The sequence below is a fragment of the Gymnoscopelus microlampas genome (assembly GCF_963454915.1).
Source record: "Gymnoscopelus microlampas genome assembly, chromosome: 24".
Lineage (NCBI taxonomy): Eukaryota > Metazoa > Chordata > Actinopteri > Myctophiformes > Myctophidae > Gymnoscopelus > Gymnoscopelus microlampas.
In genome coordinates this window covers 13,734,444-13,754,443 of record NC_139961.1, presented here as the reverse complement: position 1 = coordinate 13,754,443, position 20,000 = coordinate 13,734,444, and the positions used below count along the sequence as shown (strand labels likewise).

The following is a 20,000-nucleotide window of genomic DNA, read 5'->3' as shown; positions in this document are numbered from 1 at the left end:
ACCAACCAGAGAAGGTCAGCACATGTTCATAGACTTTTTTTTTCTCTTTCTTTCTTTTTTTTTTTTAACTCTTCACTGAAAGTAAAACTGTACACATGAACCATAAAGCCACAATCCGTAAGTCCGGTAATTGAAGGTAATCGAACGATGCACAAACTACAATATATCTAAAGTCTAATCTGGTGCAATAACTTTGAAGTGTTGACATCGTCAACCCCAGAGAGACCACCTCCAACCACTGCAGATGCAGTTGTATTGCATTAACATACTCTACCATAGAGATTGGTTTTATTCATCATATTCCATGGATTGTAGCTTAACCCATTAAGACCGGGAAAGTATCTGTCATTTTAGATTTTAACCACTTTAACCATTATTTTATACTATGGCTATCCAAAAGTAGCAGATCTACAAGCTTGGTATATCTGCTATTTTTTTCAAAATCATGAAAATGTGTGCAAGTCTTTGAATATTTATTTTTCAAAGCGAACATTTGTAACTCAAATCTTTGCTTCTGGGGGGTCCCTGGAACTAAATATTTTGAGATGGGGGGGGGGGGGGGGGCGTGGCCAAATACATATCATTTTGGGGGTCCTTGACATGAAAAAGTTTGAGAACCACTGATATAGCAACATACGTGTTTCAGAAAACTGAAAAAGACATTTTGTAAGAATCTGGTCCTCGGGTCGTTTCAAGACCCAAAAGACACACATTTTCACGATTTAAAAAAGCTGCGCTATGAGCTTGTAGATCTGCTATTTTTGAATAGCCAAAGAAATCTAAAATGACACAGATGCGTCCCCGGACTGAATGGCTTAAGCCACACCATCTTTTTGAATTGACTTTAGAGTTTGAAGGATATGCGCTCATGTTTGCCATAATTCCAGTTAGATTTGAGCTGATGTATCTCTAAGCTCTCAGGCTCTTAGCTGTCATTCTTCTGTGTGTGCAGGGTTTATCACAGTTTGTGTGCCTTCCTTTTCAGTTCAGTTGTAGTCATTTTTTCACGGCATGCTTCTCAGTTGTAGTTTTATTTGCAGTGATGGGACAACACTGCAGTCAGGCAGAGTGGAGAGACATTGGGTTAGAGTTATCTGCCGCTAAATGCTGTCTCGTCTCTTCTTCTGTGTGTGTGTGTGTGTGTGTGTGTGTGTGTGTGTGTGTGTGTGTGTGTGTGTGTGTGTGTGTGTGTGTGTGTGTGTACATGTGTGTTTTGCCAGGTGAAGTATGTTAAACTAAAAGAGGACTGGATTATCATTCTGGAGTTGATACGTCAGCATAAGGAGAGAATGGCCCTGCTAATGGCAAAGAAAACAGGTAAGGTCTTTTCTGTGCGTGCTTGCGTGTGTGTGTGTGTGTGTGTGTGTGTGTGTGTGTGTGTGTGTGTGTGTGTGTGTGTGTGTGTGTGTGTGTGTGTGTGTGTGTGTGTGTGTGTGTGTGTGTGTGTGTGTGTGTGTGTGTGTGTGTGTGTGTGTGCGTGTGTTGTGTATGCATTCGTGACTGTCTGTCTGTTTGAGTGTAAGTCCGTCTGCCTGCTTTGTACTGTGTCAAAGTTAAGGTTTAATAAAGATATATGATATTGTATTATGCGCCATTATGTTCATAGGTTATGTTACTTTTTAACTAAAGATTTAACTTTAGTTAATGCATGTCATAGATGGGTCTAGTCAACTGCACGCTGCGCAAGACCTGACCGGTTGAGTGTCTTAACGGAATTACCGGAATTTGGCCCGGAAGTACCGCCCAAGGAAATGACGTTGACACTTTACAAATCTGTTAACATTCTCCACGAATGAAACACGTTTTGTGATTGGACAAAAAAGATTGTTTCCGGGGGAAATGGGTACGACGGAAGATCCGCCCCTATAGACACTCTCTGCTTTAGGGCGTGACCAGGCTTTTCTCTTCGCAGATGAGTAAGGCTGGGAACGAGGCTAGGTAAACTGTATGTAAATTACAACAAATGTTATGTTTATGGTGTGTGTGTGTGTGTGTGTGTGTGTGTGTGTGTGTGTGTGTGTGTGTGTGTGTGTGTGTGTGTGTGTGTGTGTGTGTGTGTGTGTGTGTGCGTGTGATAGCTGAGTCTCTGACAGGCAGCGCCCAGCCAGATGCCGCGGTGCTGGCTCAATTCAACAAGTCGTGGGCGGAGCTCACCGATTGGCTGACCATGATGGATCACATGGTGCAGAACAAACGCGTGGTGGTGGCCGACCTGGACGACATCAACGAAAACATCGGCCAGTTCAAGGTCAGGGCCGGGTATTGTCTACAACCTCACGATACGATACGTATCACGATACAGAGGCCACGAGACGTATCACGATACAGAGGCCTCTCTACGATACGGATCGCGATACAGAGGCCTCTCTACGATACGGATCGCGATACAGAGGCCTCTCTACGATACGGATCGCGATACAGAGGCCTCTCTACGATACGGATCGCGATACAGAGGCCTCTCTACGATACGTATCACGATGCAGAGGCCTCTCTACGATACGTATCACGATACAAAGGCCATGATACGATGTGTATCGTGATATGTGTTCATTTTTAATAATCATGTACCACTGAATTTACTACAAGAGCTCTTCTTTATTATTCTCTATAACAGCAAAGTCAAAGCTTCACATATTGCACAAATTAAAACACTTACAGTGCACTTCAGGCCCACACAGATCTTAGAATTAAAATAAAAGATTATGTTTGTACCAGAGTTCTTATTAATAAATGCAAATATATATATCGTCTCTGTCGGGTGGAAACCTCATATATCCAAAACCTTTACTTTTCAGGATTCAAATTCAAAAACGGCAAAAGCACTATTTTTTATGCTTTTCGCGTGACGCTGTAGAATGATCAAGTAGGGCGTTAATTTACAAAAAAAAGGTTAGAATACGGAGATGAGAGGTTTCTGCCCGACAGCGAGGATGATATATTGCCGTATCGATTTCTTTTTGCGCACAGCCTTAGTTCAAGGTCAGGGGTCAGGGCTCAACCTTTACGCTCAACTGGCCTTTGATACGGAACTAATCATCACCTGAGGCGATATGCTGCAAAACATCCAATTAATACCCAACACCTAAAGCTCATCTAATTATAGTGCTTGTATTAAGGGTAGTAGCTCACTGATCTCTGATTCACTTTCAAGCCAGTTCAATGACTGACTCACCGGTTGCAATAACAATCCACAGTGAAAAGTTTCCAACCAAGGTTATTGTAGTTTTGAATTTTTCTTTCTTTTTGACTTTCCGTTTTCAATTTGAGTTCATTTTAATTCGTTTTTAAAGCACGTTTGCTACTTTAGTTTTTTAGTTTAAAAAATGGTCTGATATTTAGTTTCGTTTTTTATTAGTTTTAGTGATTTTATTAATATGCGGTAGTCAAGGGCGACATTCATAAAGAAGAATATTGGATTCTGACAAAGACTAAAACTAAGCTATGATTTTAGCTTGTTTTAGTTCGTTTTGTAGACACACAATGCTGTTTCAGTTAGTTATAGTTTCCATTTTTATTTCAGTTAACTAAAAGATTCACTTTTTTCTGATTTTCGTTATTTTGTTAGTTTTAGTTAAAGCGGCACATTGTAACTTTCCTCTTCTACCCCGGATTTGAACACGTTTTCCCGCGCAAGTGCTGACATTTTTACCAGTGAGCTAATAGGCCTACCTGCTTGCTCAGGGGATGCATTTAATCTTGACTAAGATTCTAAGATTCGTGTCAGATCCTTTTGCCTAGGTGAGACGTGAGCTTTGACACAATCTAACTGTCTCAGATAGTAGAGCAGGGAGACAAAATACAACCACCCCAATTGTATAAGTTATATTGGATTAACATACTCTACCATACAGATTGGACAAAATTACATTTTATTCTTTAAAATAAAGTTACATAGTGCCGCTTTAACTATGATAACCCTGGTTCCAATCAATATTCCACTATGGTCGTCCGCAACTGACATATTTGATTGTACCTCTGAGCTAACTTCTGTGCAAATAGTAGCACAGCAAGGCACTCTAACACTCCAGGCTTTATAACAGATTCCAATTCCAATATTAACTCAAGACATCGCTAGATTACAGTCTACATATTTGTATAAGTACACAGCTCTAATTATTGTTTGCTGTATTTCCACAGTTGACAGAGGTCTTACTTTATATTCTCGTTCTAGCTGTTAGATCCTAAAGTTAGCCAATGTTACACTTTATATTATTTTCTGAATATAAATCTGAATTTTAGGGGGGGGGGGGTTCTCTCAGGTATTGCTTTATCATTTGCTTACGTCATTATTTGGTTACATTTAATTTGAACATCACAACATTGTAACCTTATACGGTATATATATCAGTGGTTCTCAAAGTGGGGTCCAGCGATCCCTCCTGGGTCCTTCAGAGGATTCCAGGGGGTCCCCAGTAAATTGTTTGATAGTTATAGTATGAACCAAATGGACCCGTACAGGTCTGTAACTCTGAGAGCGTACAAATAGAACCAAATGGACCCTTACAGGTATGTAACTCTGAGAGCGTACGAATGGAACCAAATGGACCCTTAAGGGTCCATTTGGTTCCAGTTGTACCCTCTCAGAGTTATGGGGGTCTACTCTGTGGCCTAATGCATACCAAACAGGGCGTCTTTGAAAAAAATAAAAGAAATATTGAGAAATATATCTGAGGGGAAATGAGGTAAAGCATGATGGAGTAGGTTCCCTTTACAGTTGATGTAGGTGCACCAGCTTAGCAAGCTCTTATGATATTAATAATGATATGAATAATGTCAGTGCGCGGTCTTTGGCGTACTTAAATCAAATGGAATCATTACTAATTGAATTAGCTGCAGCTGGTAATGACATGTCTGTGCAAAGGCTCCGTTATGTAATTAATGCAATTGTGTTACAGCCAATCAGGCTCGAGACCTCTCTGACTTCTCTACCGCAGTGGCTCTCAAAGTGGGGTCCGGGGACCCCCAGGGGTCCTTGGGGCTGGTACCAGGGGGTCCCCAGCAAAATATGTTGATCTACCATCAAAATCATTACAGTATAACCGTATTTTATACTTTGGCTATTCAAAAATAGCTGATACACTGTACAAGCTCATAGCGTTTCAGTTCGTGCTGCGATATGAGCTTGTAGATCTGCTATATTTTAACAGTCTTGAACATTTTTGCAATTTGAATATTTTGTGCGTGTGTGTGTGTGTTGTTTCCAGTCTTCTCTGCAGGAGCTGGAGCAGCGGCGCCCCCAGCTGGACAGACAGGTGACTGCAGCCCAGAACCTCAAGAACAAAACCAGCAACCAGGAGACGCGCAACGCCATCACAGAACGCAGTACGTTTTGAGACCAATTTACATAAAACCCCAGATATGCTGTGAAAGCCTGAGTGCTCAAACTGGGGTATTTTTTGGGATAGAAGAGAGGTAGGGGAGACCATGCAAAAACACAAAAAAGAAGGAAAAGTTAAAATTCATGGTGTAGTCCCTTTAAAATATCTGAGAGCAGGGAAGAATACCTTTACTTTTTGGATACGATGTGCGGAAAAGGGTAAGAATCATGCTTAGTGGAAAATATGCGAAAATGGTCCCCCCAACAGGCTCCGAGCTGTGTGGAACTTCATCTCTGAGCTATATAGCGGAGGGAGAGGTTCCGATTGGAGCTAACCTCTGCGCCAGTGGCTCTCAAAGTGGGCAGCCCTCCTGGTTGCTGGTAACTCTGACCTGTAAGGGTCAGAGTTCCACTCTTTGGTTCCATGCTCATGCTCATTTGGTTCCATGCTCATAGTACGGCACCGAGTGCCACGCTATGAGCTTGTAGATCAGTATATGTATTTGGCTGCGGAACTCCATCTCAAAATATGTTGTTCCAGGGACCCCCAGAAGCACAAATCGGAGTTAAACATCTTCGCTTTTAAACATATATATTTGCAAAATGTTTCCACAATCTTTCAAAAAGAATTGCAGATCTACAAGCTCATAGCGCGGCTTGTAGATCTGCTATTTTTGAATAGCCAAACAAATCTTAAAATGACACTGATGCATTCCCGTCTTAATGGATAAAAATGATTTTGAATGTACTGTATTACACAATTACGATCACACTGCCCGCTCATTGCTGAACACTTTCTCTCTGCCACGTTTTTTAGTTTGTTGTTTTTTTCCCCTCGATCCAAATGTTTGTCGCTCATTTAGTTACAACGTGCCCTCTTGATGTCTAAATGTTGGCTAATTGAGTTATTTTGTATCACTTTTGATCATGCCGTAGGCGAGACAAGTTTATTTGCATAGAACATTTCGACGACAACAAGCTAATTCAAAGTGCTTTACACAAACCATTAGGCACTGAGACATTAAGACAACGCACATTAAGACAGAAGAACACATTATAAAAGGACATTTGAATACAAAGGAAACAAGCAAACAGATAAATAAGAGCGTAGAATTACAGTGCAGAAGAAATGATAAAACCTCCAAAAACAAACCTTGGTAAAAGGCAGCGGCAAACGGAAAGGTCTGATCTAAGCTTTGATCTAATGCAGTGGTTCTCAACCAGTGGTCCGGGGACCACCAGTGGTCCTGGAGGGGTTTCCAGGTGGTCCCCAGCTAAATGATGGAGAGTTGGTAACCAAATGGGACCCTTATAGATCTTTAACTTTTGAGAGCGTAAAATGAAACCAAATGGACCCTTATAGATCTTTAACTCTTGAGAGCGTAAAATGAAACCAAATGGACCCTTACGGGTCCATTTGGTTTCATTTTACGCTCTCAAGAGTTAAATTATTGTTAAACATCTGCATTACTTAATTAAGTAATTGTTATTTTGATCAACGTTTTGCCTGTTATCTCTCCTAATGCTACCAACATCAATACAGCATGGAATTGTGGACAAAATCACATCCAACGATAACAAAATATTCAAAGTTTTGGGTCTGAGAGGCTACAGTAAATCTCATCAAACGGTGGTTCCGTGGCTCAAATGCCGAATAAATAATGGACCTTGATATGAAAAGGGTTGAAAACCACTGCTCTAATGAACTGAGAGCTGTAGCAGAACTGCGGTTTTCTGGGAGTTTGCTCCAGATCGTTGCTGTCGGCGCAGAAACCTCTTATCTGCACATTCTAAACTTTTTGTGTTTTTTCGTAAATCAACGCCGTAACTTGTTCACACCACAGGCTCAAACAAAAGCATGAAAAGGAGCAGATCTTTCGTGCCTGGGCCGCGGCGTGGTGGTCTAGGCACCCTATAGGCTGCAATGGCAGCCTGACAGCGCGTCGCGAGTTCGAGTCCCGATCCCGACGACCTTTGCTGCGTGTCGCTCTCCATCTCTCTCCCCATTTCCTGTCAGTCTACTGTCCTATCATCAAAGGCATAACACCCCCCCCCCCCCCCCAAAAAAAAAGTACCATATCTGTTGTGTTTGTACAGTAGATCTGCTGCTTTTGAATTTGAATCCTGAAAAGTAATAGTTTTGGACATAATGAGGTTTCCACCCTGACAGAGACGAGATGCAGTATGTGGTGCATAAATAGATAGTGAACACTGCTTCCCCGCGTATATAGTTCTGACCATGTGTTCAGAAAGCAGACCTGTCCCAGGCCACCTGTGATCATATAGTGTTGTGTGTAGTGTAGATCTTGGGTGGAATCTCAACAATTAAGGCTTAATTTGGTCTATTTTTTCTCATTAGCCTTGCAAGAAGCATTCAGGCTCCGATATTGCACCGAAGACATTGGATTTGACAACCATTGCTTTTTTCTATAGAACGATTAAATAAAATCCTTAATCATTCATTACTTTGTTATTATTTCTTTGTGTTAGTTGACAGACTGCAGGCCCACTGGGAGGACACGCAAACCAAGCTCTCCGATAGGACGAAGCAGCTCCACAACATGCTGCAGGACTCCACCGATTGGCTGGAGGCCAAGAAGGGGGTGGAGCCTCTGATCAAACGCGCCAATGAGAGGCTCGAGTCGTGGCAGGAGGTCTCGTACACCGTGGACGCCCTCAAGAAACAGAACGCCGAGCTCAAGGTAGTGTACACACACACACACACACACACACACACACACTGCGTGCGGATTTAGGGCTGGATTTGGTAGTAAATCTCCCGTATTGTTTTGTCCAATGATAGTTTGTTGGAGACACAAAGGAGACCCCTTGTGTCTCCTACCGGAACCGCTGCCGGTCTTCAAATTATTGGCCTAGGAATGAGACAAAAGCTAAAAAGTCTCCATGGGGTGACTAATCCATATAAAAAAAGTCATTTTGGGGGTGAACTATCCCTTTAACGTTGCATTCACCACATGATCAGCATCCGTGTGCTGCATGCACACAATGCGAATGTTCCCCCCGGAATAGCGATACTAGGGTTAAAATGACTGAACGTCACAATAAAACCATAATAACTGTGTGTGTGTGTGTGTGTGTGTGTGTGTGTGTGTGTGTGTGTGTGTGCGTGTGCGTGCGTGTGCAGGGGTTCATGAAGGAGCTGGATCAGTGGCAGGGTCAGGTGGACGACACCAACGGTCTGGCGGACAAGTTGCTGGCGCTCTACTCTGCTGACGACACGCACAAGGTCGCACACCTCAACGACGACCTGGCCAACACCTGGGCACACATCCAGAAACGGTGAGCGACCACCGGCCACGCACACTCAGACACTCAGTCGCACATTACACTGTGCATGCACTCACACACGTACACACACACGCACACACGCACACATATACATACATACCGTAGACCAGTGGTTCTCAAACTTTTTCATGTCAAGGACCCCCAAATTGACACTTATTATCCCGCGGACCCCCATTTGAAAAGATAAGCCAGGGACCCCTATAAGAGAAGATTCTTACGGCTCTAGCAGTGATTCTCAACCATTTTAATTTCAAGGACCCCCAGTTTGACATGCATTAGGCTGCGGACCCCCATTTAATGGCATTTCTATCTCTGGGACCCCAATTTATATTGTAAAATCAATGTTAATTTAACTCTGAGAGTGTACAAATGGAACCAAATGGACCCGGTTCCATTTGTACGCTTTCAGAGTTACAGACCCATAAGGGTCCATTTGGTTCCTGTCCATCATTTAGCTGGGGACCCCCTGGAACCCCTTCAAGTACCTCTGGGGGTCCCCGGACCCCACTTTGAGAACCAATGCCATAGACTGTAAAACAATATGGACGAAAGGGAACCATCACATGACCCATTGGTTTCTACAAACCCGTTTTGAAGCCACTTTTTCAGCGAATAATCACCATCTTGGAACTTCCGGTCCCGAAAAGCAACCGGAAACGACTGCTATTGGCTGGAAGGGCAGCCAGGGCGGGTCTTCACTTGGTAGAACCAGTAGAAGCCCTAGAAACCTACCCTACTCTCTCATTAATTTTACAATTAAAGGGACCATCATTTATTAAACGCATGTCATGATCATTGAAAAAAAGACAAAGTAGCGATTGAAAACATAAAGTATTCGTGCAACTGTATGGTAATAAAATAAGTATAAAGTCCGGCCAAAGCCTCATTCACTTGAATGGAGTGAAGATGCTTCTGCATTCATTTCAACTGCATGCTGACAATGACTTCCTATTTGGCCTCAAAACCAGCGGCACTTCCTTGCCGCCTGATGCATACATCATGCCGGATACATGCAAAAAAAAGCAAACAAACAAGACTTATGTACACATCTGGATTTGTACCCATAATTGTAAAAAATAAATAAAAAATGCAGGTGCACGTGTGACCGTGGTTGACAAACAAGCGCAGTCACACGTGCTGTGGGTGTTAACTACTTTGGGAAGGACGTGCTTTGGGCGTGTCCTTCCCCATAGTAGGCAGGGTCAAGTCATTGATTCCATGAGGAGGCAGACATGTGGAACAATAAAAAAACTGGCCTGAGATGTGCAGTGTGTCCAAGTCACGTGACTACTTTTCGGACGGGCATACAACCCCCCCAAACTTGGCACAAACACCGTTCAGGGGTCTGCCATTCTAATTGTGAAGATAACAGATTCACGAGCTCACAACGTGTCGCACTGCTACGTGTTGTGAGCTTGTAGATCTGTTATGCTTGCTTTATGTCATGCAATGAAGCATATGTCGCTGAATTGTATATAGTGCAGCACATGTCCTCTCTCCTGGACTCTCACGTTGCGTTGCATTCACCACATGATCCGTGTGAGTGCGTGCCGTGCACACGTGTTTATGTGAGAACTCATTGGTGCGTGTGTGCCTATTTGGCCAATAGGTACCGCATTCAGTATAGGAGCGTGTGTGTGTGTGTGTGTGTGTGTGTGTGTGTGTGTGTGTGTGTGTGTGTGTGTGTGTGTGTGTGTGTGTGTGTGTGTGTGTGTGTGTGTGTGTGTGTGTGTGTGTGTGTGTGTGTGTGTGTGTGTGTGTGTGTGTGTTCGTCTTTCTAAGAGTTGTGTAGAGGTCAGCCTTGACGGTTTAACTTATTTTGAATGTGTCAGTTTTATGTAAAATGTTTGCATATGTTTTTTGTGAGTTGCGGCTTTTTGTACTGCTGCTATACCCTAAGCAAAGAGACGTTACTATAATGCCTGTCAATTAACAAACAGATGTTTTAAAAAATATATAAATAAGAGAGAGAGAGATGACACTTCATAGAGACACATTTCACACACAGTATGCATATCGTCTCTGTCGGGTGGAAACCTGTCCAAAACTGTCAGGATTCAAATAAGAAAATATCAAAAGTAGCAGATCTACAAGTGGATGTGCTACTTTTGATGCTTTTGTGTGACGCTGTATGTACGGATTTTACCAAAACAGGCCTATTTCTGTCCTATCTTGGGAGTGTGATCCCTCCGTAATAGGGCTCGATGGTCAGAGGTTTTAGGTATTAATTACTCAACGATTATCCTACAATAATAAACCACACAAAAGGTGTCTTTTTGCTTCTTTATGCCTTTCACGCTCACAATCACACAAAATACACACAATACAATAAAACCCTGAATACTAACACTGAGAAGAAACTCCTAAAGTGCCAGTCTGCGTTTATGAGCGGCTAGCTTTAGCCTAGTAACAAGTAAACACGCTCCCTTTGTTCACGGTGGTAGTCGTTGTAGGTTTAGCAGGTAATTTAACTGTTGAAATAGAAATGTAAAACCACATAAGCACCTTATTAAGAGCATAACATGCTACGGAAACCAAAACTTGTATTGATGGGACTTTTGGTACAACTTTACACTATATTTGCATGTTTATGATCCGTACGTACCATTTCCCCCTCCGATCTCCATCGACCTTTTTTCACACTGACAAAAACAAGTTTGGCGCATGCGTATCAGCCCCGTACGACGCAACTAAACAGTGTTACCATATCCCTAATAGTCCGCTAGATGGCACTAACTTTCCATGCATTACGCGGTATAACACTGAAAGTTTCACACCTCCCATTTGGGCTGTGTTGTAAACAACAGGCCACACATACTGTAGCCAACATGCATAATGTAAAAAAGTATTAAATAATTACTACTATAAATAGACTCAAAGAGGTTTCGCAAATAAATAACTAAGGTGGTTATAACGAATAAAAAAGCACCTTAATCTTACTTCAGAAGGTCGGCACCACCGCCTAGCTTCTAACTGAGTGTTGGATTTGCCCACTAACCACTCAGCGCCCTCAAGCGATACCCGTTAACTATAAGTAAAAGCACACAACACACAAAGTCTTTAGTCTTTTTGTTTGGGCACCCTTCAAGAGGACTTATCAACCTATTGTTGATCTTCCGCCGGAATGAGGACCACCAGCCTCCGAACGTCGCGATGAAGGATGGTTGATTGCCACGACACCTCGTCCTTCTTCACCTGGGACCAGCTGATGGGTGCACTCGGACAAGTCCGCACCTTGACGTCCCTTACGACACCCCGACCATCTGGAACTGCTTCAATGACACGACCCAGCCGGAATCGTCCTCTCAGAGCGTTCTGGTCCGCCACCCACACTACGTCGCCGACAGCCACGTTCCGGGATGAAACGTGCCACTTCTGCCTGACGAACAGGTGTGGACCTGCCAGCTGACTCCATCTCTTCCAGAACTTATCCACTTCCAGTTGGACTGCCCGCAGACGACTGAAAGGGTAATCAGGGAAGTCGAAACCCCGGGTATCTCCCTCGGGGTCCACTCGCCCTAACAGAAGCGAGTTTGGTGTGATGATGTCCACGGACTCCTCCTGGAGCTGGGTCCGGGCACCAATCGGTCTCTCGTTAGAGAGGTTAGCAGCGAGGAAGAGAAGAGTCTGGAATTCCAACGTCGTCAGGTCTTCGGTCCCTCCCACGCTGTTCAGTGCTTTCTTTATGATGCGGACAGCTGCCTCTGCTGCCCCGTTACGGTGCGGTGAATCTGCTGGGCTAAACTTCCACGCCCAGTCGATTCCAGTCACAGCCGCTCTGTGTTGGACCACATCTTTATTTATGGCCGCAAGGAACGTGTAGAGGTCCTCCAGTGCAGGTCTAGCCCCTACAAAATTGGTCCCCATGTCAGACCATAGCTTGCGTGGATGGCCTCTCAGAGCAGTGAATCGCTGGAAGGTCTGAAGAAAGCCCTCAGTTGACAGGTCAACGACCAAGTCCGCGTGAATGGCCCGCGAGGCCATGCAACTGAAAACCACACCCCAGACTTTCTTCTTGACGCGATTCCTCACCGAGTCCCTCACTGTGTATGGCCCGAACAAATCCAAGGCAGTGTACTCAAATGGATGTGCAGGGTTTGTACGCTCCACCGGGAGATCACCCATGATCTGAGTACTTAACTCAGCTCTCCTCTTCCGGCACTTCAAACATTTGTCTATCACCCTGCGCACAACTCGCGGGCCCTGCACAATCCACGCCTTCCGCCTTATCCGCAGGATTGTCCCAGCAACTCCCTCATGGTTGCTGTTGTGAGCCTCCTCGGCCAAGAGGGTGCCGAGCCGCGCTCCATACGGGATGAGGGGAATACCACCGCTCTTGCTCGCGGTTTGGATGCGACCGCGGCACAACCACAGGCCTGTAGCCTGATCTTTCCCCACCACCAAGCGATTAAGGGTAGTTGAGGGGAACGATACACCTGCTTGGGCAGCAAGACACAAGTCCATGAAAGCTGCCTCGCGCTCCTTGGCCAACAGTACAGCCCCCCGTTGTACACGATGGTTGGTTTTGCTGCGCAACATATAAAGGAATCTGCGCACATAGCCCACAACCCCACAGAAGAACGACAGAGAGCAGTCCTTCGTCAAGTCCACTTGATCGACGAGCCCCGTGCCCCACAACTTCTGTCTTCCGTCGTCAGGCACTGCAGCCGCAGATCCCCCGCCTGTTCCTGGAGTAGGCCCCGTGTCACTGACTGTCGACAACCCTTTGTCGATGACCGGCAAAGCAACTTTGTCACTGCCCTGGTGTTGTCGTAATGCCTGGGCCCTGGTGGTGACTGCAGAGAACGCCTTTCGTTGTAGCGTCCTCACCTCCTCCCTTGATGCTGCAGCTACTTCCGCAGCGGATTTTATGGGCCATTCTCCCAGTGGTTTGGTCAGGAATGCTGGACCGTTCTGCCATACAGAGTCCTTGTCCAGCTGCTCGGGAGAACACCCATCTCTGGTGACGAGGTCAGCTATATTGTCTTTCTCAGAGACCCACCACCAATCTGTCACTGGCCCCGCCTTCTGGATCTCTCCCACCCGGTTGGCAAAGAAAGTTTGGAAGCCATAGCTGTCACGTTGTATGGCTCCCAACACCGTCTGGCTGTCGATTAGGTGAAACCATCTGTCAATCTCCAGCCGGCCTTGCTTCTCAATGAACTTCCTAAGCCGGGAGGCAAAGACAGCCCCGCAGATCTCCGCCTTTACAGCGTCGCCTTTTTGGTCTAGTGGAGCCAATTTGGCCTTTGACTCCACCAAACGCACCTTGGTCCCGCTCTTAGTTTCCCAGCGAAGGTACATGACAGCACCATAGGACTCCGAGCTCCCATCGGAGAATGTAACTCCCCAGGGTTTGCCCACCCAGCCGGGAGGTGTAATACATCTGGGGAAGGTGACTGAACTCAAACAGGCATATTCCCGAAATAGGACGATTGCCTTCCGTCGCAGCTCGTCAGGTAGCGGGGCATCCCATGTGTCCTTGACTAATTGCCCGGCCGCCTGAAACGCTTTCCTTACTAATATTACACCCTTCTGCTTCATAGGCGTAGCGAGGCCGATGGGGTCATAGAGTCCCGCCACCTGACTCAGAAGCACACGGCGTGTGAGAGGGTCTGGCGTTTTTTCCTCCACCTCCTCTTCGGCGAGGTCCTCCTCGACCCGCATTTTCCTCTTTCTTGTGGAGAAATTGACCCCCACCATGATGAATAGCCTGTCCTCTCCAACATGGTAACCCACACCCAAGGCTTTGTTGTCCTCTTCCCGCAACTGGTTGGGTAACAACAATGTCTCTGGCTTGGAAGGTCCTTCCTCTCCCCTCCCACTGTGGCCAGACCGCACCCAGGGTTTCAGACGGAACCCCCCAGCTGCCAGAATGGTCGTGACCCCCTCCAGAATCACACTTAGTCTTTCAGGGTCATTGTGGGAAGCAAATAAATCATCGACATATGCGTTGTCAACGATGATGCTCTTCTCCTCCGCCCGATCGCTGAACTGAGGCAAGCAGGCTGTCTCTCGCATAGCCACCTGCGCGATGCAGCCAGACGGCCTGTCTCCCATGTTGACCCTCACCACAGCGTAGTCCCTGATCTCCTCTGCTGGTGAGTCCCTCCAGAGGAACCGGTGTAGGTGCACCTCCCTCTCCTCCAACCACACAGAGTTATACATCTTGGAGATGTCTCCGATGGCGGCGTGCTCCCCTTCCCGGAACCGCAGCAGCACGGCACGAATGGGGTTCAAGACGTCCGGGCCCTTGAGCAAAATACTGTTCATACTCACGCCCTCAAACTCCTGACTGCTGTCCCACACGATCCGAACTGGTGTGGAGGTGGAGTGAGGGTTTGGAGCAACAAGGTGGTTGATCCACCACACAGCTCCGTTCCATCTGTCCATGTCAACCTGCGACAGTAGAACAGCAGCCCCCCTGTCTAGCATGTCATGCATCTGTCCTTTGTAGGCCTCTTTCCACGATGCGTCTTTTCCAAGGCGCTTCTCGGACCTCCTGAATGTGGCCTCAACTGCCCTGCGGTTATTTGGAAGTGTAGAGGGGTCCTCCCTCCAGGGATAGCTAGCATCCCAGTGCGGCTGCTTGCTGTGTGCGTCCTCCAGTCGGTAAGTTAAGCCGCCCTTAATGACCTCGAGCTCTCTCTCGTCGGCCAACGACATCTCCTTCCCTCCAGGCGCACACCTGCCACACCGGCAGCCGCCACACTTTGGATCACAGGCGGCCCCAATGCTGTCCCATTCGAGCCACTTTAAGACCTCGGAGTTACAGATAGCCATAGTCTTAGCTACTGCACCGCTTTGTCCTGGACCGCTTCGGGGTACTTCGACCGTGATGGCCTCTGCTCTCATGGTACGGGCACAATGGGTTTGAGTTAAGGTCGCTCTCTCGACCACCTCGGACAGTTCAGGATGTACTCCGCTCACAGTCTTCCCGAGGGGCCCGTCCCACAGTACTAGATCACCGTGTCTCCTCATCCGTTGAGGAGCGAGACGACCCTCCCGCGCACTGATGAGCATTTCGACCTTGTTAGGCCGCCGCAGGTCCCCTGACTCCACATCACCCGGAAAGAATCTCTCTAGACGCCCCGAGTCCACAGTGTAGCCCACCCTTGCGATCTCGTCCAGACCGTAACAATACATGTCATGGTTGCTCCATGTTCCCCTCTTCGTCCCCACCTTCAGGCCCACAGAGTATTTCTTGGTTTCGACTTTTGTCGTCATCCCCCCAACCCCATGCACCACAAGCGTGACGGGCTCTCCATTCAGACCCAGTCTCTCGGCTGCTTGGTGGGTGACATAGTTTGTATCTGAAGCCATATCGATTAACGCCCCCACCCAGTCCCCACGCTTCGTTGTTACATCAAGCAACATGAAAAGAACTGGGCCATCACTCGACCTCTCACCGTCCGCACACACAGTTGTTGCTTTGTTTGTGAAGGCTTTGCGAATGATGTCTAACTGCTCGGGCGACAGCTTCGCTGCAGCCAGTGCGGCCTCCTGCTGCTCTGTAGGCCCCCGAGCGCTTCTCTTCTGCTCCACCTTGGCAACACTCCCCTTAGCAGAGCTTTCTTTACTGCCCTTGGTACTGGTGATACCAGGCAATGGTGCTTTGTTGAGGCAGAGCATATAATGATGGTCGGGTGATGCCTCCCCCTTCTTGCATTCTGCCTTCCTGCATATAAAGTCTTTTTGGCAGGCCCCATCATGCATAGGGTCCAAGCACCTGTAACACGCCCTAGTCTTTCTTGCATGCTCCCTCTTTTCAGCCACGCTGGCCTTTCGGAAAGATTTGCACCGATATAATAGTCCAGTGTGCCCTTCTTCCCCACAGACCACACAGGACCCCTGCGACGTGTAGCTCTCCCCTCGCACAGAGGCTCTGGTGTTCGCACGCCGCTCCTGCGGATTTTTTCCTGTTGACTTGCTGGGAGGCGGTACCGGCCCGCCCGTCCTGGCAGGAACCGGTCGTTTAGTCTGTAATTGTTCGCGTCGCACCAGAATGGTTTTCTGGCTGCTCAGAAACGCTAAAAGTCTCTCAAAGCGGTTTAGCGCAGTGACCCCATTCACTAGGTCACAACTATGTGTAAGCCACCGGTCAAGCAGATAGTGTGGCAACTTGCTCTCCAATGTACGCACTACCAATGGATTATTAATAGCGCCTGCGCACCTCAAAGCAGTCAGGTCCAGTACAGCTCGCTCCACTTCTTGGATCAAGTGTAATGTCTCTCCCGGCTGATTTTCGCGCACAGCCGACAGCTCCTGCAGCTCCATGACAATGTCCTCCGTAATCCGTGACACGTCACCATATCGCTCGTCTAGCAAGTAAAAAATATCTTGTGCGGTGTAACAATAGCCCAGTCTGAGTTCGTTCGTCACAGTGTCAGTTATACTGTCCCGCAAGTGATGCAGCATCAGATCTGGGGACCCCGACGGGTCAGCCATACTTTGCAGTCTGATCCACTCCTCTCTCCAACGGAAATAGCCCCTCCTGTCGCCGCTGAATTTGGGAAGAGACATTCGGGCAATAGCTAACTTCGGCACTGCAGCACCGGCTACCCCTGGCGCGCCCTGCTGTACAGACCCACCGACCTGCTGGGGCGGTGCCAGTACCTGCTGAGCCAATGGTGGCGCTGCCGATGCTCCGCCCGATGGACCCCCGCCGCCAGGTGGAGCTACGTTGATGGTGACAGCCGGTGCAGTGAGTGATGGTAGGCCAGGAGCAGGATAGGTTTGAGGAGGCGGTGTGGGAGCGAGGCTGAAGGAAGGTGCCGGTGGCCCCAGCTGTCCACGCCGCCCAGCCAATGGCGATCCTCTTAAGATGTCCCGAACTTGGCCCTTTAATGTTCTCAGTACCTTTTTCACCTCACGGTCAATGTCCTCTAAGGTCTCCCGCATCTCAGCACCATTGTCTCTAGGGACAGCGTATGCCCATCGGTCTACCACCCCCCCGAGTTCAGCGACACCTGCAGCCAAAACATCACGAACCGTATCATACTGTCCCTGAGTAATATCCGGTCCCAGGCTCTTAGCGTCATCAAGGTCAGCCCCTAGTCTTTGTCTCACCTTGTGGTATTTGTTAGCCACTGTACAAGTCCATGATGTGTCCTTGAGCTTCAGCATGACCTCATCGTACCTTTTCTTGCAGCTGTCCGCTCTCTGTGTCACACCGTCCACCACCGCATTATGGTCAGTGTCCCTGTCTGCTAGTGGAATGTCATCCATAAAAGCCAAATAATCATCGGTAACACTCCATAGTGCCTCGTGGACTGATGTAAGCTTCACCTGTTCATTTGCCAGTGCATCCTCAGTGAGTGTATCAAACCCCCTTTCAATTCTGTTCACACACTTGGAGAACTCCCTTTGTACACCAGAGCGTTGGACCTTTAAGTCATCTAAAGTAGTCATGGCGCCGCTCGGCGGACGCTAATGTCTATACACAGTCTATGGCACTTGGAACAGGTGGAAAAGTCACAATTTCCTCAGTAGCAAACCGGTGACACCTTGCGGTTGTACAATGTCAAATCCTTTGTGGCAAAACAGTGAAACACTGTGGTTGTACAAAGTCAATGCACCCAAACGTATGAAAAAGGGAATAAAAGCCACTCCTTCCCCTTTGTGGCAAACAGTGAAACCTCGTGGTTGTACAAAGTCAATGCACCCAAAACGTATGAACAGGGAATAAAAGTCACTCCTTTCTTTTGGTGGTAGAACAGTGACACCTTGTGGTCGAATAAAGTCAATGCACCCCCAACGTATATACCTTGACGTGGGCGTCTCCTTTGTGGTCCCCTCTCAAGATGGCGGCGATGACGTCACTCAAAGGCCCTCCCCCGTTAGCACAACCAGTTTTAGCATTAGCTTAACCTTAGTGGATGTCTCAAATGGCGGCGATGACGTCACTCAAAGGCCCCCCGTTAGCACAACAAAGTTTTTTAGCATTAGCAAGCAACAAGTTGGCCCTCCACGTTAGCACAACAATGTTTTTAGCATTAGCAAGCAACAAGTTCTTAGCAATGTCTATGCACTTCCAGCATCAAAGCATCCCTTATCACAGTTTATGCATCCATACATTGCATCATTTGTGCATCATTTGAGAGACAAGACACAGTAGATGGGTAGTTGTCGGCGTTTCTTACAGCCGCAACTACTTTCACTTTCAGTAGTTGTAAACAATGGCGTCCACGCGCGTCGTGCTTGCTCCGTTTAGACGGTGCTCCTCCGTCGCGGTGACGCTCGTCTTTTGCGAGTAGGCCTTGCTTCCACCGATCGTCCGTCCCGGTCCACCTCCATGCAGCGAGGATAGCACTGGCTCTCGTCCGACCCGTCGTGGTTCTAAGCACCCTTCCTCTAACAAAGACGACGCTAGCCTAGCGTTAGCTTCGTCGTGCAGACTGGCTTCTATATATCACGTACATATTACTTTTCTGTGTCTCACTCCCACAAGACACAGACGTAAAATAACCGCTGGTTATACCAGGATGTTAAATTACTGTACGGATTTTACCAAAACAGGCCTATTTCTGTCCTATCTTGGGAGTGTGATCCCTCCGTAATAGGGCTCGATGGTCAGAGGTTTTAGGTATTAATTACTCAACGATTATCCTACAATAATAAACCACACAAAAGAGGACGTGTCTTTTTGCTTCTTTATGCCTTTCACGCTCACAATCACACAAAATACACACAATACAATAAAACCCTGAATACTAACACTGAGAAGAAACTCCTAAAGTGCCAGTCTGCGTTTATGAGCGGCTAGCTTTAGCCTAGTAACAAGTAAACACGCTCCCTTTGTTCACGGTGGTAGTCGTTGTAGGTTTAGCAGGTAATTTAACTGTTGAAATAGAAATGTAAAACCACATAAGCACCTTATTAAGAGCATAACATGCTACGGAAACCAAAACTTGTATTGATGGGACTTTTGGTACAACTTTACACTATATTTGCATGTTTATGATCCGTACGTACCATTTCCCCCTCCGATCTCCATCGACCTTTTTTCACACTGACAAAAACAAGTTTGGCGCATGCGTATCAGCCCCGTACGACGCAACTAAACAGTGTTACCATATCCCTAATAGTCCGCTAGATGGCACTAACTTTCCATGCATTACGCGGTATAACACTGAAAGTTTCACAACATGTGATCAAATCACATCACATCACATGTGATCACATCACATCACATGTGATCACATCACATCACATCACATCACATCACATCACATCACATCACATCACATCACATCACATCACATCACATCACATGTGATCACATCACATCACATCACATCACTTGTGATCACATCACATCACATCACATCACATCACATCACATCACATCACATCACATCACATCACATCACAT

The 20,000-nt window shown here is 46.8% G+C and overlaps 1 protein-coding gene across 6 annotated transcripts in view; it reads left to right on the top strand.

The window, feature by feature from the left end:
* The window catches only part of dmd (dystrophin), a 555,891-nt gene that overhangs the window by 421,664 nt on the left and 114,227 nt on the right, over positions 1-20,000 (top strand). For all 6 annotated transcript variants that reach the window (XM_084050679.1, XM_084050677.1, XM_084050678.1 and 3 more), the window contains 6 exons: positions 1-14; positions 1,221-1,317; positions 2,079-2,248; positions 5,205-5,322; positions 7,808-8,019; positions 8,463-8,617. The exon at positions 1-14 is cut by the window's left edge and continues 85 nt beyond it. In XM_084050679.1, the coding sequence (XP_083906805.1) occupies positions 1-14; positions 1,221-1,317; positions 2,079-2,248; positions 5,205-5,322; positions 7,808-8,019; positions 8,463-8,617 (766 nt within the window). The remainder of the gene's footprint in view (positions 15-1,220; positions 1,318-2,078; positions 2,249-5,204; positions 5,323-7,807; positions 8,020-8,462; positions 8,618-20,000) is intronic.